General features: G+C 38.2%; 1 protein-coding gene across 1 annotated transcript in view; it reads left to right on the forward strand.

The window, feature by feature from the left end:
• GRIN3A (glutamate ionotropic receptor NMDA type subunit 3A) overlaps positions 1–26,566 on the forward strand; it is a 170,471-nt gene that overhangs the window by 95,625 nt on the left and 48,280 nt on the right. The window contains exons 4-5 of the mRNA XM_003312211.6: positions 15,280–15,425; positions 20,249–20,364. Of these exons, the coding sequence (XP_003312259.3) occupies positions 15,280–15,425; positions 20,249–20,364 (262 nt within the window). The remainder of the gene's footprint in view (positions 1–15,279; positions 15,426–20,248; positions 20,365–26,566) is intronic.

A 26,566-nucleotide genomic window follows, 5' to 3' on the forward strand; every position in this document is an offset into this window, starting at 1 on the left:
GCTGCTGCTGATCTGACAGCAGGCAGAGCTTAGGCTATAATGTGAGTGATGGGGAGTGGCTGTAAATACAGATGAAGCTTCATTTGCTCACCCACCAGTCATCTCTTGCTGTGTGGCCAGTTCTTAACAGGCCATGGACCACTTGGCCTACTGGCTGAGGATATGGCTTGGGTATATGGCTTGCAAATACTTTATCTCATTTCGTAGGTTGCCTTTTCATTTTGTTGATTATTTACTTTGCTAGGCAGAAACTGTTTAGTTTGATGGAATCCCATCTGTTTAATTTTACTTTTGTTGCCTGTGCTTTTAGAGTCATGTTCATAAAGTCATTGCCAACACCAATGTCAAGGATCTTTTCCTCTGTGTTTTCTGGTAAGATTTTTATGTTTTCAGGTCTTACATTTAACTCTCTAATCTATTTTGAGTTGGTTTTAATGTATGCTGCCAGGTAAAGGGCAAATATTATTCATTTACATATGGATATTCAGTTTCTATAATATCATTTATTGAAGAGACTATCCTTTCACTATTGTGTATTCCTGGGACCTTCATTGAAGATTACTTGACTATATATGCATGGATTTATTTTGGGGTTCTCTATTCTGTTCCATTGGTCGATGTGTTTGTTTTTAGGCCAATACCATACTGTTTTGATTACTATAGCTTTATAGTATATTTTGAAATCAAGTATTATGATGCCTCTAGCTTTGCTCTTTTTTCTCAAGATTGCTTTGGTTATTTGGGTTCTGTTGCAATTACAAAATCATCAATTTTTTAGTTACTTTTTAAATGAATACTGGTGTAACAGATGATGATTATCAAACAATCAAATAGCTACCACTCACAGTTACTTTTTTAAACCAATGAAATACATTTAAGTGCAATTGTGTAAACTAACTAACATCATGAAGTTTTAGGTTCTAAGTCAACTTTTTTTATTGCATTTCTTTTTTTTTAATTTTATTGTTATTATACTTTAAGTTTTAGGGTACATGTGCACAATGTGCAGGTTTGTTACATATGTATACGTGTGCCATGTTGGTATGCTGCACCCATTAACTCGTCATTTAGCATTAGGTATATCTCCTAATGCTATCCCTCCCCTCTCCCCCAACCCCACAACAGTCCCCGGAGTGTGATGTTCCCCTTCCTGTGTCCATGTGTTCTCATTGTTCAATTCCCACCTATGAGTGAGAACATGCGGTGTTTGGTTTTCTGTCCTTGCGATAGTTTGCTGAGAATGATGGTTTCCAGTTTCATCCATGTCCCTACAAAGGACATGAACTCATCATTTTTTATGGCTGCATACTGTTCCATGGTGTATATGTGCCACATTTTCTTAATCCAGTCTATCATTGTTGGACATTTGGGTTGGTTCCAAGTCTTTGCTATTGTGAATAGTGCCGCAATAAACATACATGTGCATGTGTCTTTATAGCAGCATGATTTATAGTCCTTTGGGTATATACCCAGTAATGGGATGGCTGGGTCAAATGGTATTTCTAGTTCTAGATCCCTGAGGAATTGCCACACTGACTTCCACAATGGTTGAACTAGTTTACAGTCCCACCAACAATGTAAAAGTATTCCTATTTCTCCACATCCTCTCCAGCACCTGTTGTTTCAACTTTTTATTTTTTTTCTTTTTCTATGCTTTAGGCATATTCATTCATCCAATGCTTAGTAAGAATTTACTGATACTATCTAGTCACCAGAGAGACAGTTCATAAAGCTGGTCTGCTCTTTCAGTTTTCACTTAGCCTATTTCTCCACATGAATTGTAAACTCCACATTTCATGTTTAGTCTGTGTATTAGCCTGTTTTCATACTGCTGATAAAGACATACCAAGACTGGAAAGAAAAAGAGGTTTAATGTACTTACAGTTCAACATGGCTGGAAAGGCCTCACACTCATGGTGGAAGGCAAGGAGGAGCAAGTCATGTCTTACGTGGATCGCAGCAGGCAGAGAAGGCGAGCCTGTGCAGGGAACCTCCTCTTTATAAAACCATCAGATCTCATGAGACTCATTCACTGTCACAAGAACAGCAAGTGAAAGACCCACTCCCATGATTCAATTACCTCCCATTGGGTCCCTCCCACAACACATGGGAATTGTGGGAGTTACAACTTGAGATCTGCATGAGGACACAGCCAAACCATGTCAGTCTCTTTGCTGTGAGGATTACACAAGGTAGTGGAAACAGAACTAACATTCTGGTTATGTCAAATGTATGTAAGCCATAGTTCCACTTCACTGCCTAATCTTGGCCAAATTGCTTAATCTCACTAATCCTCATTTATCTCAACTGCAAACTTTACAAATCATTCCATGTGTTTTTTGTTACTGATGCATGAAAATTTCCTCAAATTTGCAAAGAAAGAAGAAGGAAAGTGTCTTTTTTACTCAGCTGACTGCTGCCTTCAGATGCTTGGCTCACAAAGCAAAATGCTACTTTAGTTGTGCTGCTCTTGTGATTCATGTAGCAGAAGCAAATGTGCTGAACAGAAAAGAAAGATAATCAAACACTAGATTAGTCATAAACTGGGAGATGGTCTCAAGTGGAAATGCTGGGTAGAAAGCTACAGGCTTTATACTATATACTATATAGTATATATAGTATATGTATACTGAAGGAGGCAGGGAAGAAGGGAGGCATCCACTATTCCTAAATATAGTTATTCAGAATATATGCCTGAATCTTTGAGGGTTCCTCCATAATAATGGCTCACTCACTGATTCTCTAAGCATTCCAGAACAAAGACAAATTGACTATTTAGCCATGACAAACAAAATTATGAGATAACCCCAAGAGCTAGCCTAAGAGAAAAATAAAGCAAGAGGAAAGGATTTTTCTTTTTATTGTTATTCAGTAGTTTATCTTTCTGTTTGTCTGATGATTTGCTTTTAGGAGCCTATGAGGCTGGTTTCCTGGGGTCTATGCTGTATAACTTCTTACCTTTAGGTTAAACCTTCTACTGATATTTTTGTACCCAGCCCATCTTGAATGAAGGCCAGATTGGACATGCTTTAATATTTAATCCTTCTGAGTTATCTAATTAAGTAAAAACTGGCATTTTAAAAGTTCCTGTGCCATGAGGATTTGAGCAGCTGTGCCAAAAGGCTCACATCACTAGACTGGAGGTAAATTTATAGCTGTTTTTATTCATTTGCATTTCATCAGCCCAAAATTGCTGACTCTAGGTTTGGCAAGGACCTTACTGCCTGCTCAGTCTGCAGGGTATAGTACACTGCTGGTGATGGGCAATGATTCAAGAGAGAAGTTTGAGTTCCACAGTCCACAGGTCATTTTTCACCTTGAAGTTTGGCTGTATAGCAAGTCAATTATATAAACAAAAAGCCAGGGTTATTCTGATGCCATAGGCTTAAAGGCATCCTCCTTTTTTTTTTCTGTAAGAAGCTCTATAGCATCAGTTCTGGCCTCAGCTGACCTAGTTCAGCCCCAGTCCTGAAAATTACAGTGAAATCACATCTTAAGGTGAATAATGGATCTCAGGTAATTATATTATGATCATAATTACCTTTAAAAGTCTCATGTAAGACAGTATCGTACCTGGTAGTTGGGTTCTAGAATCAGCTTGTAAGTATGCATAACAACTGACTCCAACAACATAGGCTGAAGAGCCTGGAGAAAGTTATCTCATGTCTCTAAGCTTCATTTCACTCATGCATGAACTGCAGTTATTAACAGAGCCTACCTCGTAGGGCATAGGAAGGCTGAAATGAGATGACGAATGTGGAGGGCCAAGCACATAAACCAGCACAATCAATGATAGCTACTAGTATTAACAGATTGTTATGGGCTAGTTAAACTCCTACAGTGGGTTGTTGGCTACATGTACAATGGCTGAACTCTTTCAATTAGCCATTTTGCAGATAAGGGAACTGAGTCTAACACCAAGCAATTAAGGGGATAGCTAGTAATGCCAAAAACTTGTTTACTGTGTACTATAGTAATCCAGGTCATATACGATAGAACCAGCTCTGCCCAGTTTTGTCATTTACTGTTTCCATAAACTTATAGAAGTTGGTTAGCTATTCTAAGGATTTTAAAAGTTCATACATATAAACCATTCAACAGTGCCTGGCACATGGTGAGCTACATCATGATCATCATCACCATTATGGTTATTAATATCCCATGCTTTGTGTGGAAACACCAATAGTGTTGGCAGCACCAGTGGTGAAATAATTTGTCTTACACATAAGGGAGAAACAGACTTAACTCCACAAGATTACTTAACATAAAATAGGATTTGAAGGGGATTTTCAATAAGACAATTGGAAGAGCCTCAGTGAACTAAAAAGGATAGACTGCTCCAGATGAATAAAATGAGAAGACATGGAGGCCAGGGTCATAGAAGAGGCAAAACAAAATGACTTGCATGAAAAGAAAGGGAAAGAAAAGAAACAAAGAGATAGAACCTTTGCAGCAGAATAGCAATGATTCCTTTGTTGAAATTCTATAATTTGTTGGCTTGGTCTCCATAGTATCTAAAAGTAGACAGATACTTCACTTGGAGACCATGATGATAGGCTCTACACTTTCATTACAATAAATGAGACAGAAAAATACCGAGGTACATCCAGAGGCTCAGGAAATGAGTACTGCAGTGCTATTTCACAGATGTGGCTGAGCAAATATAATTCAGAAAATTATTCCTTAGAAAAGAAAATAAAGACTAGAAACTTATTTTATAAATAGTAGATGGGGTGCATGTTGAACATAGGATACCAGAGAGAAACAAGGAGCAATTATTTTTATTAGCCATATTCAGGTGGGGAGGGGACAGATTGTATTTAGCCCTGAGTTAGGATTTTTCAAGCTCACTCTTACATCACTTTTTGTGACCTGGAGCAAGTCCCTTCTTCACACTTATTATGGGCCTAAATCACCTTCCTGCCTAGATCAGGAAGTAGTACAGTATAATGTTTAGATACAAAGGCTCTGGAATTAGATTTGGTTCAGAACTCTCCTTTATGCCTATTTCCTGAGTTATCTGGGACACATTAGTTAAATTCAAGCCTCAGTTTCTCATGTGAAAGTTGGAGATTGTAACAAATATTGCTTATTTAGTATTGTTGTTAGAGGTTTAAATCATATAATTCACGTTAAGGTGTTAGCAAAATGCTTGAAATATGGGAAGTACTTAATAAATGGGAAATACTTAATAGATGGAAACTACCTGTATTGTTATCTATAAAAATAAAAGAATGGACTAAAAGATCTGTAACATCTCCTCCAGTTAACCATTGTTTTCTGTAGCCCATGCTCCATATTTTTACAGCCTCCCAACTTTGACATCTCTCTTCTAGTTTATGCCCTAGCTCCCACCTGTAAACTGAGTGGAAAAAAGAAATGTTAAAATGTCCAGTGCTTTGGGAAGCCGAGGCGGGTGGATCACGAGGTCAGGAGATGGAGACCATCCTGGCTAACACGGTGAAACCCCGTCTCTACTGAAAATACAAAAAAATTAGCCGGGCGTGGTGGAGGGCGCCTGTAGTCCCATCTACTCGGGAGGCTGAGGCAGGAGAATGGTGCGAACCCAGGAGGCGGAGCTTGCAGTGAGCCGAGATGGCGCCACTGCACTCCAGCCTGGGCGACAGAGCGAGACTCTGTCTCAAAAAAAGAAAAAAAAAATGTCCAGTGTAGAAGCAGAAATGTGTATGAGGGAAGAAGGAGCAGGTCTCAGTCCTCCTACAGCCACCACTAAGATTGCTAGAAGTTGAATATAAATGTTTGAACCCCCAAGGGCACATAAGGAATGTCTTGTTTTAGAAAATGTAGCCGATATATTTAGCTTGTTTTTTCACCTTTTATGAATGAATAGGACACAGAAGCCATCCGAGTGTGACTTGTGAATGAAATAATATGCATGGATGCATTTTGTAAACAGCACTGTTCAAATGGTGCTGTTGTTGCTGCCGTTGCTATAACTGTGATAAGCATATTGTTTATAAACCCAAAGGTTACGGGCTATTTGTCTTTTAATTCTATAAACTGGCACTAGTTTTTTGGATTAAATTATCATTAGGTTTGAGTAATGCCTATCTTATCTACAGCTTCTCTAAGAAGAGAAACTTTTCCTGGAGGCAGTTATATATTAGAGAAAAGTTTAGAATAATATACTCGAGATAACAATATATACTAGAGGCAAGTAAACTAGAGATTAATAGTGCAAGTTCTCAGGTTTCTGGATTCATGTCCTTGATCTGCCATATTCCAGTTTTGTGGCCTTGAGCAAGTTGCTTAATAGCTCCAAGTTTCAGTTCCTCCATTTTTAAAACGGGGAAAACAACTGTATGTACCACAAAGGATGCCGTGAGCATTCAACAAAGCAATGAATTTAAGATCCTGGCACAGTGCCTGGAATGAAGGAGGCACCTAATAAAGATTAGCTATTATCATTATTAAAATAATAGAAGACATAATATAGAGAAAATAAATATCTCCACTTCAATGATATGGCAGATACACAAAGTCTGGACGAAAAGGATGTGGAATGGAGGAAAGTGGCAAAGAAGAAGTTGGAATGAACAAAACTCAGCTAAAGTGAGTGTGGTGGCTCACGCCTGTAATCCCAACACTTTGGGAGGCCGAAGCAGGCAGATCATTTGAGGTCAGGAGTTCAAGACCAGCCTGGCCAACATGGTGAAACCTCTTCTCTTCTAAAAACACACACACACACACAAATAGCTGGGCATGGTAGTGCATGCCTATAATCCCAGCTACTTGGGAGGCTGGGGCATGATAATCGCTTGAATCCAGGAGACGGAGGTTGCACTGAGCTGAGATCGTGCACTCCAGCCTGGGCGACAGAGTGAGACTCCATCTCAAAAATAAATAAACAAACAAATAAATAAAGTGAGTAGGTGGGCCACTGGCCAATTTTTATAACCTCAACCTTACGGGGTCTGCTCCAAAAGCATCTGTCCCTGGGATAGAATCTAAAATCAGTCCAAATGTCATACTGTTGCTTCAGTTTGAAATTTTGTGACCAGAGTCTTCCTATTTCTAGTCCTAAAAAGAAGCAAAGAGCTGCAGTAGTCAAGACCTCCAGTAGGGAGACTGATACTCCAATGCAGCTAGAAATAAGGTGTGTCATCACACTACAGCCTAAATCTGGACAGTGCCAGGAAGCCTGCTGAGATTTATTAAACCTTACCTCTGTTTATTTACCGGCAAAGATGACTCTTTCTAAGTGACCATTAGGATTTTAGAATAGAGAGAAAAATTTGAAATATGGGAGTCAAGAAGCTAGTTAGATTCAAATTGTCTATATCAGGGGACAGCAAACATTTCCTGTTTGGGCCAGGTGGTAAAGATTTTAGGTTTTGTGGGCCATATGGCTTCTTTTGTACTTACTCACCTCTACTGTTGTAGTGCAAAAACAGCCATAGACAATACATAAATGAATGGGCATGGCTGTGTTCCCATAAAACTTGATTGACAAAAACTGGTAGCAGGCTAGATTTGGCCCATAGACTGTAATTTGCTGACCTCTAGTCCCTACAAGAGACTTGATGCAATGACTCAAGTTGTCAGAAGAACCTAGGCTAAGGCTCATATAAATCAAACATGATGTCAAAGAATGTTGTTGACTAGAGATTAGCTGACCTAACGTAGACGGCTTCAGAAAGAAGAAGGGAGAGGCAGCAAACTGCTTAAATTTAAATGGAGGAAGCAGCTTCTGTGGAAGAAAATAGGAATAACATGAAAAAGAACTGCAGCATAAGATGTACTTAGTAATTCACATTAGAAAAAATACAGGGTGGACCTCAGCAACATTCTTTTTGGCATTGTTTTTCTGTATTCTAATATTCAGAGCATGAGTAATAACTAGGGTAAACATACATACTTGTTTTCCAGGATAGTCCAAGTGTGTCTTTTGTCCTTGTGTGATCATCAATAGTGTCCCCCTTTTAGAGAACTGTCCCAGTTTGCACTATAAATTGTATGATCACAACTATAATAAATTGATTCTGAAGTTGCAGCACAAATAGGTATATATTAATTGGTATTTATTAGTTGGCTAGGTATATATTAGTTGGATTTTCACAAGACTTGGACAATAATACAAGTGTATAAATGCAGAATGTAGTGCTAGATAAGGGTATGTTAAGAACTTCAAGTCAGGGTTGGTTTTAAATCCAACTTTATCACTTTCTGATCATCTTAGACAAGGTGTTTAATCTCCCCGAATCATAGCTCCTCATATGTAATAATAAATAATAAAAGTAGCAATCTCATTAGATATGAATTTATTAGCATATAATAAATATTATAAAATATTAGCTGTTATTTTATTATTATTATATATTCAGATAGAATCAATTGGTTGTGTGGAGACAAAAGTCACCTTTCATTTACAGAAGATATGCCTCAAAAGGAGTAATTTTCTTTTTTTTTTTTTTTTTTTTTTGAGACGGAGTCTCACTCTGTCACCCAGGCTGGAGTGCAGTGGCGCGATCTCGGCTCACTACAAGCTCCGCCTCCCGGGTTCACGCCATTCCCCTGCCTCAGCCTCCCGAATACCTGGGACTACAGGCACCCACCACCATTCCCGACTAACTTTTTGTATTTTTAGTAGAGACAGGGTTTCACCGTGTTAGCCAGGATGGTCTCGATCTCCTGACCTCATGATCCACCCGCCTCGGCCTCCCAAAGTGCTGGGATTACAGGCGTAAGCCACCATGCCCAGCCAGGAGGAGTAATTTTCTTGTCACCGGAGACGATCAAGCAGAGACGTAACAGCGTAACAGGCACTTCATAGGAATATTATAAGTAAAATCTTGCTACTCAAAGCCTAGTCCATAAACCATGACATTTGCATCAATTAGCAGTTTGTTGGTGCAGAATCTTAAGCTTCCACCTAGACCTACTGAATTGGAATCTACATTTTGAAGAAACCTTAGTCAGTACATTTAACCTTGCTATAAAGCAGCAGTCCCCAACCTGTTTGGCACCAGGGACGGATTTTGTGGACAATTTTTTCATGGATGGGTTGGGGGTGGGTGGTAATGGTTTGGAGATAATCCAAGTATATTACATTTATCATTAGATTCTCGTAAGGGATGTGCAACCTAGATCTCTCACATTTGCAGTTCACAATAGGGTTCATGCTCCTATGAGAATATCATGCCACTGCTGACCTGACAGGAGGCAGAGCTCGGGCCATAATGCTCACTTGCCCATGGCTGTGTCACCTGGTTCCACCAGACCACGGACCATTACCTGTCCATGACCCAGGGGTTTGGGACCCCTGCTAATCGTCCACTGATGACTCAGACATTAGTGGATGATTAGACTTACAAAGCCCCTTCCATCCCTGAGACCACTTGATACTATAGCATCCACAGGTTATAAGTGGATAAAGTAATGCAGTGGAAGGGAGATGTGAATTCAATACATATTATATCCTATTCCACTAGGCAAGTTAGGAATAGCCCTTTCCACCCAACTCCAAAGAACATAATACCAGGTCCAGTGACTATATTTCACTGAGGAATTAAGTACTAATCTCAGATGGGTACAGATGAAGACCTTAAGTGAGTATACTCAGCACTGGGATTATTTTTTAATCTGCAACATTACATCTACCTTGGATATAGCAACTTGATTATTTCCCGAGTTCGCCTCATTTTGTTTTGAGCCATTTCTCTGCTTTCTCGGGAATGTCTGATTATTCTCCATGTAGGTACTCTGTGTAGAGGTCAGTATTCCATTAATACTGAACAATTCACATACAAATAGACAGTTTAACCTTAGATATTTCCCCAAGGCCTAAAAAGGTTGATGCAAATATAAGCAGAATCGGAAGAGCTGGTGAGGTATTTAGCTGAAACTTTAAAGAAATGCCTCTCTCACTGGGACTTCTTGGTGATGGTTGTAATGCAGCTCAAATGCTTAAGCTGTTTGGACACTTTTATCCTTTTTCCTTGATGCAGGCTTTCTGACATCCCTGGCTGTCTGAATTACACACAGGGTAGACCATCCTGGCCCACTGGGTTGCATCAATAGCTTCTTAGATCCCTTTTCTGATTCTATTATTCTGTGACTGCTGAGTAGCCCATGGTTATTTTTCAATATAATCTCACACACAGAAAGAAAGAAGAATATGTCATTTTGAAAGAAAGTAACAAAAGAAAAAATTAATTTTAAGGAGAAAAAAGACAGCAGGAGGTGTGATAAAAACCATCAAATTTTTAATGTATCTTACCTAAGAGAATTTCATTAATTCTCTTAATAATGATGATAATTCAGGTATTATGTAATTATTTATCAAGCATATACTATGCGCTAAGCCCTGTGTTTGTTGCATAACAATGATAATAATAATAGCAGCTAACATTTGTTGAAGACTTACAACCACATGAATGAGATCACTATGGGCACCATCCTCATGGAAACTTACAACCTAGCAGGGAAGGCAAATTATAAAAATAATTCCAAGTGTTGTCAGTGCTATGTGAAACTGTAGGTATAATGGGAGGGTGTTACAGGTCTAGGGGTCAGTGAAGGCTTTCCTCAGGAAGTGACATTTAAGAGTTAGCTAGACAAAGAAGTAGGGATGAGGAAAAAGTGTCCCAGGCAGATTGAAGACTATATGCAAGAGCTCTGATCAAGCAAAATGTTTGTTTTGGAAATGAGAGAACTGGCCAAAGCTTGGAAGGCCAGGGGGAGAGCAGGACGACAAGGCTAGGAAAAGGAAGGCAGGAGCCAAACATGCTGAACCTTAGAGGCCATGTGAGGAGTTTGGACTTCAGCCCAAGGGCCATGGGGGAGCCATTGATGGGCATTAAGCAAGTGGAGGACATGATCAGATTTGAATTCTAAAATTTCTCTGAGTGGATCAGAAAGGAAGAAAGGGAATATGTGGATGACAGAAATGATGGTGACTCAAATAAGAGCAGTGGCAGTGTTTGCAAAACATCTCCATGTTAGAGTGAGGTCCCTGTCAGGCTAATAAGGTGCTTTCTCTCCTGGAGTCTGCTTATTTGCTATTCCTTGAAGGAACTTTCCATTCTCAGAACCTCAGCACCTTTGCCTTCACAGAGCCAACAAGACAGATATGGGAGCTGATGAGCAAATACAACAGAAAGTCATGCAAAGGAAAAACACAAAGAGACAGTCCTCCACCAGAATTCTGAGCCTGGGTCTGCTGGTTCCCTGATTCCTTCCATGCTTTGGAAAGGAACGATGTGCTGGTGCATTCAGAAAAGAAAATGAGACCCAGAAAAGCAGGATTTCCCTAAAAATCCTGGTCATAGACCATAAAAGTATTATCATAACATAATGTAAAGAATGTATTTCTGGAAGGAATTCTGTTTCTATATGAGAGAAAGGTATTTTAATTAATGATTCTACAGCCCTTTTACCTTAAAGAGAGGGTTTGTTTAGAAAGCTTGAGTTGTAAGCTATACTGTTAGCTTAGTTTGTGCTAAGTGAGATGACAAAGCTGTCACCTTCCTCTAAGTTCAAAGAACAGTTATCAATTAATTACTCATCAAGTATTTTCTTGAGCAACTACAAAATGAAAGGCATTAGAAATACAAGGATAAATTAAAATTAACATTATTCTTGTTTACATGGAGCTTCCAGTTAGTGAAGAAACTGAGAGTCTAGACGCTAATCACATGATTACATAATTAAATTTAAAACTGCAACTGTGATAGATTCTGCAAAAGATAGGTATATGTACTGTAAGGGCTTACGAAAAAAGAATCTGGCCTACACAATAAGTTAGGGAAGTAATTACTGAACTGAGAGCAGAAGAATGCATGCATATAAGTTAAATGGATAAAGCAGGATAGAAAAATAGACTAGATAAAATGAATTAACTTGACAAACAGATATAGACTACCTGCAAGGTGCCAAAGGTCATGATAGGTAACTGTATTACACAAACAAATGAAAGTTGGTCTGCAACTTACAGAAAATAGGATGGGCTGAAGCTTGTTAATTCCTAGTTGTGAGAAGTTGGTGTTACTTTAACTATCCAAGCCTCAGTGTTTTAATCTGCAAAATAAGAAAATAACATCTATCTTGTAAGATTATTGTGAAAATTTTAAAAGCCCTTAGCTTACTGTCTGGCATACAAGTAGCAAATTTTGTAATGACCAGACAGAGGGAGTCAGTATGATATAGTATCAGAAGCAATGTTACACGGTTGTCAAAAGCTGAATGTCTTTGATCAGGCTGAATTCCAATCCCAGGTACAATTACTAGCTCTGTGACCTTGGACAAATGACACACTTTCTAATCTTTATGTAAAAAGATGATAGACATATCTACCTCACATTTCTTGGTAGGATCAAAGGAGATAATGCACGGAAAGGTCAAAGATTACTTAAATAAATATTTGCCTACATATTTTATATGTACAAGCTACTATATCAGCACAGATAAATAAGTAGTTATGTTTTTCTATTGTTGTTGTTTTGGGTAGGAGGGTGAAGCTAGACAAGACCAAAGGCTTCACATAGAAAATTTTCACCTAGGTCTTTGCCTACATATTTTATATGTACAAGATACTATATCAGCACAGATAAATAAGTAGTTTTTTTATTGTTGTTGTTCTGGGTAGGAGGGTGAAGCTACACAAGACAAAAGACTTTACATAGAAAAATTTGACCTAGGTCTTGAAAAATTAATAGATGTTGGACAGACAATGCTGATAAATGTGCCTTGCACAAGCCATACGACTGCAATTTGCTACTATGAGAACAGCCCCGGGGGTTCAAGGCATAAGGATAATATTTTTAAAAGCCTGGTGAGTTCCTCCTAATAAACATCATCACTTCAGTTGTTGTCATGAGCTAGAATGCAAGATGATGTAGTAGATAATAGCATATGCTTTGAAATAAGATGGACATGGGTTCTGAGCCAGTCCCTGCTACTTACCACTGCATGACCTTATGCCCATTACTTCACTTCTCTGAGCTTCCGTTTACTCATCCCTAAGAGGAAGTAACAACAGTGCCCTCTTCACGAAGCTATTATGAGGATTCAGCACGATAATGTATGTAAAGCTCTAAGTATCTTGTTTGGCGCATAATAAGTGTTTAATAAATGTTAAGTATTGTTATTATTGTTGATGTGGCATTAAGGTTATGCTGGCATAAAACATTAGAATTTGTTCAGTGCATGGAACAATTACATTAAACTCAGAGCAAGCTATATTACTTACTTAACAGTGGAATACCAAAGAAATACAATGAACAACAGGTTTTAAGAGTTCCTATATGGCAGTGGTTGCAGGTATTTATCTTTGTCACCCTAGCAACTTTGAGAGCTCTACAGAGTAGGCCTTCAATAAGTGTTGAATAAATGAATGATTTTGCTGATTTTAAAATATTTTTTCTACTTATAAACATGGTAAGTGTTTCTGCAGATAATCTGTAAATAAAAAATACATCTGTAAATTCAACACCAATGTGTTTTCTTCCAAGCTGTGTGTGCATGTGTGTATGTGTGTGTGTGTATAATATATATGGGAAATCATGGCATTTAAATAAATATATACATATTTAGTTTTGATCATACCATATGAAAGCTTTTTTCCACTTGTCATATGAGCATGTGCCTTGTTTTATGAAACATACTTTACAAACATGATTTATATGTTGCATTACACTCTATAAGAATATGCCATATAATTTATTTAACTATTACCGTATTGTTACACCTTTACTGTGTGTCAAAACTAATTCATCTTCAAATATATGTTATTTGTCACCATATTCAGTGAGTTCTTAATCATTTTTAGGGTAAACAACTTAAAAACCTAATTATTAAAAAAATACTCTGTATTATCTCCCTCCTAGATGAAAATTACAAACACATTTACAAAAACTATTGCCTACTATTTCAGGAGGTTTATAAACTCCATGAAGCCCATCCATAGATTTCTGTCCCCAGGGATTCACATCAGAACTAATTATATAAAATGTTAATATCAAGCAAAACAAAAATGTGCAAAAACTTGACTATAATTATTGTGGAGATGTATAATCTCTAAAATATTGCTGACTACAGTAATGTGGCCCAATCCCAGTTCATTCTTATTTTTTAAATAGTGCTTTAGATTACACATTAATGATTCTCTACAACTTTCATTGAATAGTAATGTTTCGTGTGATATATCTTTATTCTCCTTAGTGACAGAAAGTCTCTGCAGGACTCCCAGTGCACAGTCTTTTCTCGCGATGACATGGTTTGGCTGAGTCCCCATCCAAATATCATCTTTAATTGTAGTTCCCATAATTCCCATGTGTTGTGGGAGGGACCCGGTGAAGATAATTGAATCATGGGGTGGTTACCCTCATGATTTAGGTTACCTGTTCTAGTGACAGTGAGTGAGTTCTCATGAGATCTGATGATTTTCTAAGGAGCTTCCCCCTTCACTCGGCACTCATTCTCTCTCCTGCTGCCCTGTGAAAAGGTGCCTTCTGCCATGATTTTAAGTTTCCTGAGGCCTCCCCAGCCATGCAGAACTGTGAGTCAATTAAACCTCTTTTCTTTATAAATTACCCAGTCTCAGGTATTTTTTCATAGCAGTGTGAGAACATGACTAATACACGGGGTGAGGTCTTGCATCCTGGAAACCTATGAAATTATTAGGTCTACTCCTGCCAACCACCTCCCTCTCTGTCACTCCAAGTTATCTTAAATACCATTCCATTTGAGCAAATACACAGCATGACTCAGCATTGGATAATAGTTATTTGAAGGAAAGAGAACATTTTATGAAAACACTAAAAATAAATTCAATGAACAAAATGTAATATAGCCTAAAGGTGGCTAAACACAAAAGTGATGTAGTCACAGCATTAGGGCAGGTTTATTGTAATCTCAGGATGCAAGGTTTTAACTTGGCCTTTATGTTATTCTAACCAGGAGTATCATAATCTTTATTATGAACGTACACTGTCTGATATGCAGTTTACAATAATGAGACTAATTCTACATGCCAATTTGCATGGCTTCTACAGAATTCTAATAGGTTCCAATATAAAGCAAAAAAAATTGTTTTGTATTTTTTGTTTGTCGTTTCCATCTGTTTGCTTCTAAAGATAGAGCAATTTCTGATGTAAAAAGCATGTAGCCATGTCTGCACATTTCTATGTACATGTTTCTGCCTGTGGGGGTTAGAAAAGTTCCGAATTATTATTAAGTTTCAAAGAATTATGAAAAAAATGTTTAAAAACACTTCTAAGAATAATTTTTATTTAAGCCATTTCTTTTTCTCCCTCATAGTTACATCATCCTTCCCAAGGATTCCGCTTTGGAACTGTCCGAGAAAGCAGTGCTGAAGATTATGTGAGACAAAGTTTCCCAGAGATGCATGAATATATGAGAAGGTACAATGTTCCAGCCACCCCTGATGGAGTGGAGTATCTGAAGTGAGTGTCAACCTCTTGGATCCAAAGAAAAATTCTCACTGAAGAGAAGTAATTTAGCTACTGATGCAGTGTATGTTAGTTTCTGAAAATGACAGATGAATATACCCACGTTGTGTTAAGTAATACTTTACACTGTGTGAGATCCCAGGAGATGGTGTGAAATAGTGTGTATTTAATTATGTGACCTAGATTACTTGTGACCTGCATAGTCTCAAGTTGGTAGTAGCTTTGTTCAAAGAGTCAGTGGGGCCATTAGCATAGCAGATGGTGGAGGAAGTAAATGTTGGCTTTACATCACTTGAGAAAACAATGGTGCTGAAATAGTCAAACACACAGGGAATATGGCCAGAGGATAAAGTGTCCCAAGGCAACGTTTTCCTTCCCAGTGAATATATCTCTAAACCCGTGGAATGCCTCCTCTTGCCATGAGGAAATGGAGTTTATCTTAGAGATTTCCTGTAGAAAGGAAATAAGATAGAAGACAATGATTCCCATGCCTGCATTCTTCTCATCAGAATTTATGAGAAGCAATCATGAGAAATCACACTGCCATGGCAGATTATCAGAGCCTGTAATTCAATGAAGTTGAATACAAAGGCAGACAGTGCAGTGATGGGTCTGTTCTGTCTAGTCTTCCTGAGAAAAGGGAAAGAATGGTTCCTGAAAAACAGGAAGACATGAGGGTGAGTAATCCTCTCCCTCCTGCTCGATGGAATCAAGATAATAACAGACATCCACACCTCCAATTCCTAGAATTGTGCAGCATCAGGAAAATGGTTTCTCCATGGTCAGCATCAATAATCCCCCCAATGGACAGCAGGATCTGCCACCTCAAATTCTTTTTTAAGAAAGAATAGAAATAAATAAATAATTTCATGGAACATAAGGGTTTTGTCTTTCTCAACAACTTTAGAAACATGCCACTTAAAAATTTTATGGACTTTTAACTATAGCTTAGAGAAAAAGCCTTGTTCTCTCATATTTGCAAAATTATACATGATGTGTAAGTATTATGAAATGCCACTTTTAATTTTGCAAGAACACCAACACATTACAGTCTCTCTCTGACATGAAGTTTAGAGTCCCTTTGCCTCCCAGATCTTCTTGTGTATTCTCTTCTTCAGGCGAATTTATGGTTGAGAGAAAGAATAAGATGTCAGAGTAGCAATGGCTTCCAGCTCAATAGAAATAGCAGACAAACTAGGCTCTGCTGACAGTGTCAAAAAGGATGAGATGAGCTACTCCTGCAGTCCCCAGCAGTTCCACTCCACTCAGGGCATTCACATATCTCAGGAGCTTTACCTGAGAAGGCCCACATGCCCAGCACTGGCTCTGCCCTAGCTTGAAGAGAAGCAATCTTCAGGAAAGCAGCCACAGATGAAGGCCCAAAACAAGTCCATTTTCCTTGGTAATACAACTAGTGAGTGGCAGAGTCAGGACTAGGACCAGGTCTCTGGAATCCAACCACTGCTTCAGACTAGTCTAGGAACCATGATGAAAGAGTAGGCCCTTGATATTTGCAGAATAGTCCATGTTCCAGCAACATCTATGTTCTAGTTGGTATCTGAAAGCTAGTTAGAAATGCAGCAACTCCAGCCTCATCCCAAACTTACTGCATCAGAATCTTCGTTTTAACAAGCTCCCCAAGCAATTCACTGATTGAGGTGAAATTGGAATCTAGGCAGAGCTTATCATTAATGCCCTCTCACCACTTCTCTCTGGGCCTTAACTCTCCACTTTCAGTCTAGTCATTTCCTGTGCCCTCAGCCACCACTTCCCGCAACCACAGTCTTCATGTTACCTCCCTGGCATCCCAGGGCTCTGACCTACAAGGCACGACCCCTAGCATTGCCTGTGCAAGGAACTTTTCTACATATTGAACCTGTCCTTTCCGTCTCCCATCAAAATTCTCCTGGACTTAATTCTGCTCTCTCAGGGACCTGCTTTCTCATTAACAGTTTTCCAAAAAAATTAACTCCTACTAAAATGCTTATTCCTTTTATTATGTTAATATGTGACTGGTTTTCTTGTGATGTGTGATATGTATTTTTAAATAATGCTTAAGAAAAGACAGGGCATGATTCTATAATAGAAATAACCACTGGGGTCCCTGTGAACCACAACAGTGATTCAGCCAATCTAGAAGCTACTTGTAACTGGATCCCACTTGGCCATTTCCTCACCAGTGACTCAGGGTCCCATGGGAGTCTGAGAGCTGACTGCTTTTCGCCTTTTCACGTAATTGAAATTTATCATAGCTATCTGCACTTTGCAGTCCAAAATCAAGAGTAGTTATTTAAGGAAGGATCCCAGAGACATTAGGCTTTATGAATTACTGGTTTTAAAAAACTGAAATGAACCTCATCTTTTTTATTGTCATATTGCTACCACAAATATTTGTGGAATATTGGCAAGTGATAACTTGTTGCTACGTAGCTGTCAAGGTACATTATGGTACTGTGGCAGTCGAACTTTGATTGGAGAAACAGCTTTCAGTTCAATTTTTATTTTATTGCCAGGATTCCATTAAGATTCCTTATCAACTCCTAGGAGACAATCCACATCCCCAACACTTTCTAAAGCTTCCCATTACTGTAGAGCTGGGAGATGCTTCATTTTGGTTAAAGTTAAATTTGGGCCTCATTGTAACTTAAATCTGAAACCCCTTTGAAAAGGGGATGCATTTTAAATTGGTTATTTCTCTTATTTGAAGAGTAGGATAAGAAAGCAATGGTCATTGGTACCAAAAAGGGAAGCTGACCTGCCAACTATGTGTCTATACATGACTCAGACAAAGCCATTCGTGTAAGGATGTGTTTCCTGCCCTGATGAATCTTCTGGGTGTCTAGGGATATCTTTCTCTTTTTGATTTTCTATGAATTCTAGTCATATTCTCCTCTGTTTAGAAGCCACACTGTGTTAAATTAGAACAGCCTCACCACTAGATCTAAGAGAGGAAGGACTGAGCCCAGAAGGGATAGAAAAGAGTTACTCTTTTTGCAAAGCTGTTTGGACAACTCTAAGGGTAGAAAATCCTTTCTTTTTTTCAAATTAATAAATATTTTTATTTTTAAAAAATAAATACCTACACTTACACAATAAAAAGGAACTGAGGTAGTCATCGCATGAGATAGAAAGAAGTGTAATACAGAGTTCTGGTTCTCAAGAAACTTACACTTTAACTGGGGAGATAATATAGTGCACAAAATGGTTGCTTTTCTGGTCTTCACAGAATCCATTCCCTCTTTTTGGTCACAGCATCCTGCATTTCTTCATCCCTCTTCTACTCTCACTGATTTATATGAGGTGAACCCCACCCCTGGCTCCAGGTGACACCACCTAGCCAATAAGAATGATAGTCCAGACTTTTTAATGATTGCCATTCTAACTGGTGTGAGATGGTATCTCATTGTGGTTTTGATTTGCATTACTAGTCCAACCATTGTGGAAGTCAGTGTGGCGATTCCTCAGGGATGTAGAACTAGAAATACCATTTGACCCAGCCATCCCATTACTGGGTATATACCCAAAGGACTATAAATCATGCTGCTATAAAGACACATGCACATGTATGTTTACTGTGGCACTATTTACAATAGCAAAGACTTGGAACCAACCCAAATGTCCAACAACGATAGACTGGATTAAGAAAATGTGGCACATATACACCATGGAATACTATGCAGCCATAAAAAATGATGAGTTCATGTCCTTTGTAGGGACATGGATGAAATTGGAAATCATCATTCTCAGTAAACTATCGCAAGGACAAAAAACCAAACACCGCATGTTCTCACTCATAGGTGGGAACTGAACAATGAGAACACATGGACACAGGAAGGGGAACATCACACTCTGGGGACTGTTGTGGGGTGGGGGGAGAGGGGAGGGATAGCATTAGGAGATATACCTAATGCTAAATGACGAGTTAATGGGTGCAGCACACCAGCATGGCACATGTATACATATGTAACAAACCTGCACATTGTGCACATGTACTCTAAAACTTAAAGTATAGTAATAATAAAATAAAAAAATAAAAAAAATTTTAAAAAAAGGAATGATAGTCCATTTCCATGGTAACAATATCCGGGGATGGGCTCAGGACATAGTCACAATAAAAGCAAATTAGACTAAGAGCTTTTCTGAAACTGTTCCTGATAGAAAATCCTTTCTTAAATGGATGTATGTCTTTCACCTTTCCAAAAAGAATTGGAAGTGGCTGAAAACAAAGAAATCATTGCATGTATTTTAGACAGTTATTTCCTTTTAAAACTTCTCCTGCCTTGCCCTCTTTGTAGGTGGAAGCTCAGCCTATGCTGAGACTCACCCTTCATCTGAACCTGGTCCCAACCCTTACTAGCTGTGTAACCTGGTTTAAGTTACTTCAATCCTCTGAGCCTCAATTTCCTCATCTGTTATATCACAGTCATTCTGAGTGATAAAAGGTATAGAGAACAATGAATGCAATGCCTAACAACAAGAAGTCCCTCTAACAGTGTAATAAGAATAAACGTTCTCTATGCGCTTCCTATTCAATTCAGAGTGGCTCTGGCTTTACTGATGGATTTAGAAGTAATTAAAGGAGCTGGTAGATAAACCCATTGGAAAGATGTCATGCTTTCTTATAAGAGTGCCTGTCTCCCCTGATCTGTAGTCTAGAGGTCAGTGAGAGGCCAAGACAGCTAAGTCAGCACCTAGGTAGCTTGTGCGGCCCTTAGTGTCCGGGTTTCTGTCCCCTAAAAAAAAGCCGGCTGTCAGCCTTCATGCTTCCTTCCCATTAATGAATCATTTTCACTTTTCTCCTCTGGTCTTAAATATAGGAATGATCCAGAGAAACTAGACGCCTTCATCATGGACAAAGCCCTTCTGGATTATGAAGTGTCAATAGATGCTGACTGCAAACTTCTCACTGTGGGGAAGCCATTTGCCATAGAAGGTATTAATCAGTCACTCTTGATTCACTTTTACTCAGGATGTGCTCAGTTTGCCAACCTAGAAGGTCACAAATGCCAAAGTCAGAAGCAAAGAGCTATTCATCTTCCCTTGTCTTCATTTTCAACTCATAAGCACTTAGCTATTAAGTTGCTGAAGTTAGGAATTTATTTTTCACCTATTCAACAAATATTTATTTACCCAATTGTTAGGGGGAAAAAAATCATTGTTACCCATATGATGTTGTTTCAGATATCTGGGAGTGGTGGCACAGTGTAATAAATTTTAATTTAATCTGTAGTGTGTGTGTGTGTGTGTGTGTGTGTGTGTGTTTAGTGGCAGGGTGTTGCTATGTGCTATGTTGCCCAAGCTTGTCTCCAACTCCTGGCCTCAAGTGATCCTCCTGCCTCAGCCTTCCAAAATTCAGGGAAATCTGTATTTTCTAACAGCTAAATACTCTAGCAAATCTGACAGAAAAACTAGAATGATTACATTTTACAACTGGGAGGGCCCCAATATTGATCTACTCCAATCTACTCATTTGATAAACAAGAAAGCCCAGGGACATTACATAACATTTTCATAATTGTACAATTAGATGATAATACTGGGACTGAAATCTAAAGCTCCGGTTCTTAAATAAGTATTCTTCCACTGGTTGGAAAATAAGTAGAAAAAAAACTCATTCTATAGTTTAATGCCCTTTAAGGTCCCAAACAAAACCTTGCGATCCTTGTTTGGGATCTCAGGTCTTTTTCTCCACTGGCAGCAAATTTTTCCTTCTAATGTGATCACCCAATCAATCAAACTTCAGAACCAAAGAAAGATTGCTTTGTCAGTCGCTCCTTTCATTCTGAAGGACGGTTGATATATGGAGCTGATAGTTTGAACCAGCAAATTTCACTTCTCCCAATTCCCAGCTTCCCTTCCCTGATAGTGCATGCTGGCTCTCGAGACAGCCATGCTCACTTGACAGAAAACACTTTGGCTTAAAACAATCCCGTGGGGGTGCCCAACTGCTATTTCCAGAAATCTGTACTTTCCTGTATGTTAACTAGGATATCAAGACTATTCTGATTTCAATTTCCCAACCACGGTTAGTCTCTGTCTCCTCTAAATATATCAGCAGATTAAAATGTTTACCTCTGTCTTTGTTTTCATGATAAATGAGAATGTTACAGCTGATGCTATTTCTCCACATCTTCTCCTAGCAGAAATCAGTCCCCTCTCCAGGCAAAGTCACCCCCACCTGAAGCAGGGATGGAACTCAGAAAGAGAGGCAATTAGCAGTAGTGGTCTTCTATTAAGACTACCGTCTCAGATAGCAAAGGGAGAAAAAGAAAAAGCTAGAAAAATAAACAACATTCAGTATATAATCCCATTTTAATGTAACAATGAAAAATTTCTCCTTTTTTGTGGCATCTGGGGATGTTACATTTTATTTCTGTCCTAGATGCACTGGGTAACTGAGATCCCTTCTGCCATTAGGAGCTACTAACAATGAATCATGGGTAGAGGACACAAGAATGAGGGGCTCCATTTTCCACCTTTATCTTCAGGGGACAACTCTATCTTGTCAAAAGACAGTGGTAGGATGGCTTGTTTGCCTCTGCTGGACCCTAGTGCCAGATGCCACGCAATTAACTCCCCACTGGTTTCCTGTTTACATTTCCATCTGTGTTCCTGAGACTTAGTGTCTTGCAGTTCCCAACATCTCTAGACATCACATTGTTTTCAAAGGAGATGAGCACAAAATGGTGCATGGAAAAGCCCTCCCTGCAAGAGAGTAGAAATACTGCAGGTTTTAATTGAGAGAATATTGTTATCATTGTGAGGTTATTCTCAAAATGGATGGGGTACACATCAGAAAATTAATTCAATTCTACTTCTGACAATAAGTTCATACCCCAAAAACATAACTCAGTAAAATACAAAAGGATACGTATAAATTACACGAAACAATGTGGTAGAAATACTAGTCAAAGTCTTGATTGCTACTTTTCTTAAAAATATGAATTTCACAAATTTTTTTTTTTTTTTTGAGACTGAGTCTCACTCTATCGTCCAGGCTGGAGTGCAGTGGCACAATCTCAGCTCACTGCAACCTCTGCCTCCCAGGTTCAAGTGATTCTCGTGCCTCAGCCTCCCGGGTAGCTGGGATTACAGGTGCCCGCCACCACACCCCGCTAATTTTTGTAGTTTTAGTAGAGACAGGGTTTCACCATGTTGGCCAGGCTGGTCTCAAACTCCTGGCCTCAAGTGATCCTCCCGCCTCGGCCTCCCAAAGTGCTGGGATTACAGGCGTGAGCCACCTACAGTCTAAATAATAAAGCTCACATTTTAATAAGTTCAAGAAACTTAAATGTTATTAGAGGATAGCATATATTTTTAACAATTTACTTGAGAGAAATAATTTCATGAACTTTTGAGAAAATATTGCTCTCAATTAAATTGTTAAAAATATATGCTATCCTTTGACAACATTTAAGTTTCTTGAACTTATTAAAATGTGAGCTTTATTATTAAGTTAGACTGTATAGGTATAAAAAATCATCAAAGCGGTTTATGAGCAATACTTGGTCATTTAGTTTAGAGGAATGTTTTATATGCCTACCCATAACCTTTCACAGGGCCTAGTACAATGCTAGGCATATAACATTCATGTAATAAGTGATGTATTACCTATTAAATAACTAATTAGGTTTGAAATAGGTACCTAATTCACTCACTTAGGTAGTTAATAGCTTGCACTTATACTTTCCCAAATGTTTAAATGTACTTAGGAGAGAAAACAGAGTGCAATGATTCCTTCATGCTGAATGTACCGTCACTGTATATAGTAGTAACACACTCAGTACTCTATGTGTGACACTCAGTGTAATCACTGCTGTGGTCTGAATGTTTGTGCCTCCCCCACATTCATATGTTGAAACCTAATCCCCAAGGTGATGGTATTAGGTCATGAAGTTTCCATCCTAATAAAATGGAATTAGTGCCCCTACGAAATAGGCTCAACGAAGCTCATTCACCCTTTTCAGCATGTGAGGACCTAGCTACATGGCACCATCTGTGAACCAGAAAGCAGGCCCTCACCAGACACCAAATCTACTTGTGCCCTGATCTTGGACTTCCCAGCCTCCAGAACTATAAGAAACAAATTTCTTTTGTTTTTAAGTCACCCAGTCTATGATATTTTGTTATAGAAGCCTGAGCAGACTAAGATAACTATTAACTATCCCTCCAAACTTCACCATTCTGCATTTATTTTGACTTAAAAGGAAAAAATAAGGCAAATAAGGAACAGTGGCTCCACACTGAGTTTGAAACCCTTTCATGAGTACTCATCAGTACAGAGTATATAGCAAAGCAAACCAAAACTATTAAGGATGCGAAAGCACGTGGAAAGCCTTTGGTCGAATTAAATACCATAAACCAGGGGCACAAATACATATTGTGTGCAGGGGAGAAAAAAAAGTGTTGAGATAAATGAATACATGTCTCCAATTTGTGCATTGGAGTTAGCTGACAATAAAGCTCAAACAAGGAGAAAGAGTAATGTAACTGCACAATAATGATGTGTGATCTTTCTGCCAAAGACCTTTGCCTGTTTTTGAGTTTGTTCTTTTACTTGCTTTCCAATAATTATTTAATACAATGCTTGGAACACTGGCTCTGGAGTCTGAGTACTTGGGTTAGGATAAAATTGCTGTTACTAACTGGCAAGTTATCTAATCTACTCTTCAGGTTCCTCACCTGCATAATGGGGAGATGAATAGGAAATTTATGATAGAATTGTTGTGAGGATTAAGTAATACATATAAAGCATGTACTGTAGGAACTTGTTTGGCACATAAGAAGTGCTCAACAAATTATTATTATATAGTATATTGATTAATACATTGAGACCAATTAACTGTAAAATCCTTCCAGGATAGTCTTCATAAGTCTCAACTTCTCCCACACATTTCTCTCCCCACTTTGATATGCTGAGGCTAAGGGAAACCCATTTTATAGCACCTTTATAGTTGGGACCATGACAATATGTTCTCAACCATTATCCCAGAGTAGCTAAATATGGTATTCCAAGGACAGACTGCAAAATTGAATAAATCTTTCACCCTGAAGCCTTTTTAACCCTATCTGAGATGCTATTTTCAAAACATCTCTTTTCCAACCACATTTCGGAAGATTCTTTTAGTCTATGAATTTCTAACTATACATTTGCTAGCTAAAAGATATTTCCACCACTCTTAGCTTAATAAAGCTGATTTATCCATGGTGAAAAGATCAGGAATATATTCTGAAAACTGTTCTCTTGGGCCATTAAGCTGTATCCAATTTCCAGGATGCCTGATGCCTTCATCTTTAGAGTTGAAGGATTCCATTTTGCTTCATTCATCAACCACAAAATAGTCAACCCTGTCTTTATTGCAAAGCCACGTTTCTAGTAATAATGAAAGCAACTCAGGCTGCTAAGTTGAGTCAGCAATTTAAAAATGAGAATTCTTTGACCAATGAACACTAGCAAATTTGAAAAGCAACTATAAATGGGGACAGAAATAAAACCCTCAAGGTTTTATTATTTTATGTTTCTGAATAAAATGGATTTTTATCTCTTTTAACAAATAAGTCTTCTCATCATCACATAATTTATTTTCCTATTTTTCCCATCATTCCATATGCATAGTTTGTTTTCATTAGCTAAAAATGATTATTTTTGCTAGAAATCATTAAAATATCAATATAAAAGTGTTCCTATTTCTCCACATCCTCTCCAGCACCTGTTGTTTCCTGACTTTTTAATGATTGCCATTCTAACTGGTGTGAGATGGTATCTCATCGTGGTTTTGATTTGCATTTCTCTGATGGCCAGTGATGATGAGCATTTTTTCATGTGTTTTTTGGCTGCATAAATGTCTTCTTTTGAGAAGTGTCTGTTCATGTCCTTTGCCCACTTTTTGATGGGGTTGTTTGTTTTTTTCTTGTAAATTTGTTTGAGTTCATTGTAGATTCTGGATATTAGCCCTTTGTCAGATGAGTATGTTGCAAAAATTTTCTCCCATTTTGTAGGTTGCCTGTTCACTCTGATGGTAGTTTCTTTTGCTGTACAGAAGCTCTTTAGTTTAATTAGATCCCATTTGTCAATTTTGTCTTTTGTTGCCATTGCTTTTGGTGTTTTAGACATGAAGTCCTTGCCCATGCCTATGTCCTGAATAGTATTGCCTAGGTTTTCTTCTAGGGTTTTTATGGTTTTAGATCTAACATTTAAGTCTTTAATCCATCTTGAATTGATTTAAATGTGGCACATATACACCATGGAATACTATGCAGCCATAAAAAATAATGAGTTCATGTCTTTTGTAGGGACATGGATGAAATTGGAAATCATCATTCTCAGTAAACTATCGCAAGGACAAAAAACCAAACACCGCATATTCTCACTCATAGGTGGGAATTGAACGATGAGATCACATGGACACAGGAAGGGGAACATCACACTCTGGGGACTGTTGTGGGGTGGGGGAAAGGGGGAGGGATAGCATTGGGAGATATACCTAATGCTAGATGACGAGTTAGTGGGTGCAGCGCACCAGCGTGGCACATGTATACATATGTAACTAACCTGCACATTGTGCACATGTACCCTAAAACTTAAAGTATAATAATAAAAGAAAAAAAACACACAAAATAAATAAATAAAATAAAATAAAATAAAATATCAATATTCAATACATGTATTAAAACAGAAATTTTAAAGGGATAGTAATCTGTTTTTAGCAACTGCAAATTAACCTAGACATGATCGAGTGGAGTGATTTAATATTTATTATTTCTTGTGTAACATTTTTTATAAATGTCTCTGAAACTTCAACATAGCTTTTTCATTAGGGAATCTTAACACTTTTGTTGTAGTGCCAAAATTCTATTCTTAGAATATGTAGATTTATCATAAGTATGAAGTTAAGAATTTAAAACTTTCTTATCATATACTTTTGTCTTATCTACCAAAAATATCACAATCAAGAACCAATTCAAGATGCCATCTTTCATCCTCTCCTCTGGTACCAATCTCTTGTTCCTCTGAATTTTCACAGAGCTTCGCCTATCCTCATTGTGTCCTAGGCATTATATTTTACCTTGTATTTATGCCTCGCTCATCTTTTTTAACCAAGAAAAGTCAACTAACTTTCTACCAATTTGTGTAG

Source organism: Pan troglodytes, chromosome 11, assembly GCF_028858775.2.
Source record: "Pan troglodytes isolate AG18354 chromosome 11, NHGRI_mPanTro3-v2.0_pri, whole genome shotgun sequence".
Taxonomy (NCBI): domain Eukaryota; kingdom Metazoa; phylum Chordata; class Mammalia; order Primates; family Hominidae; genus Pan; species Pan troglodytes.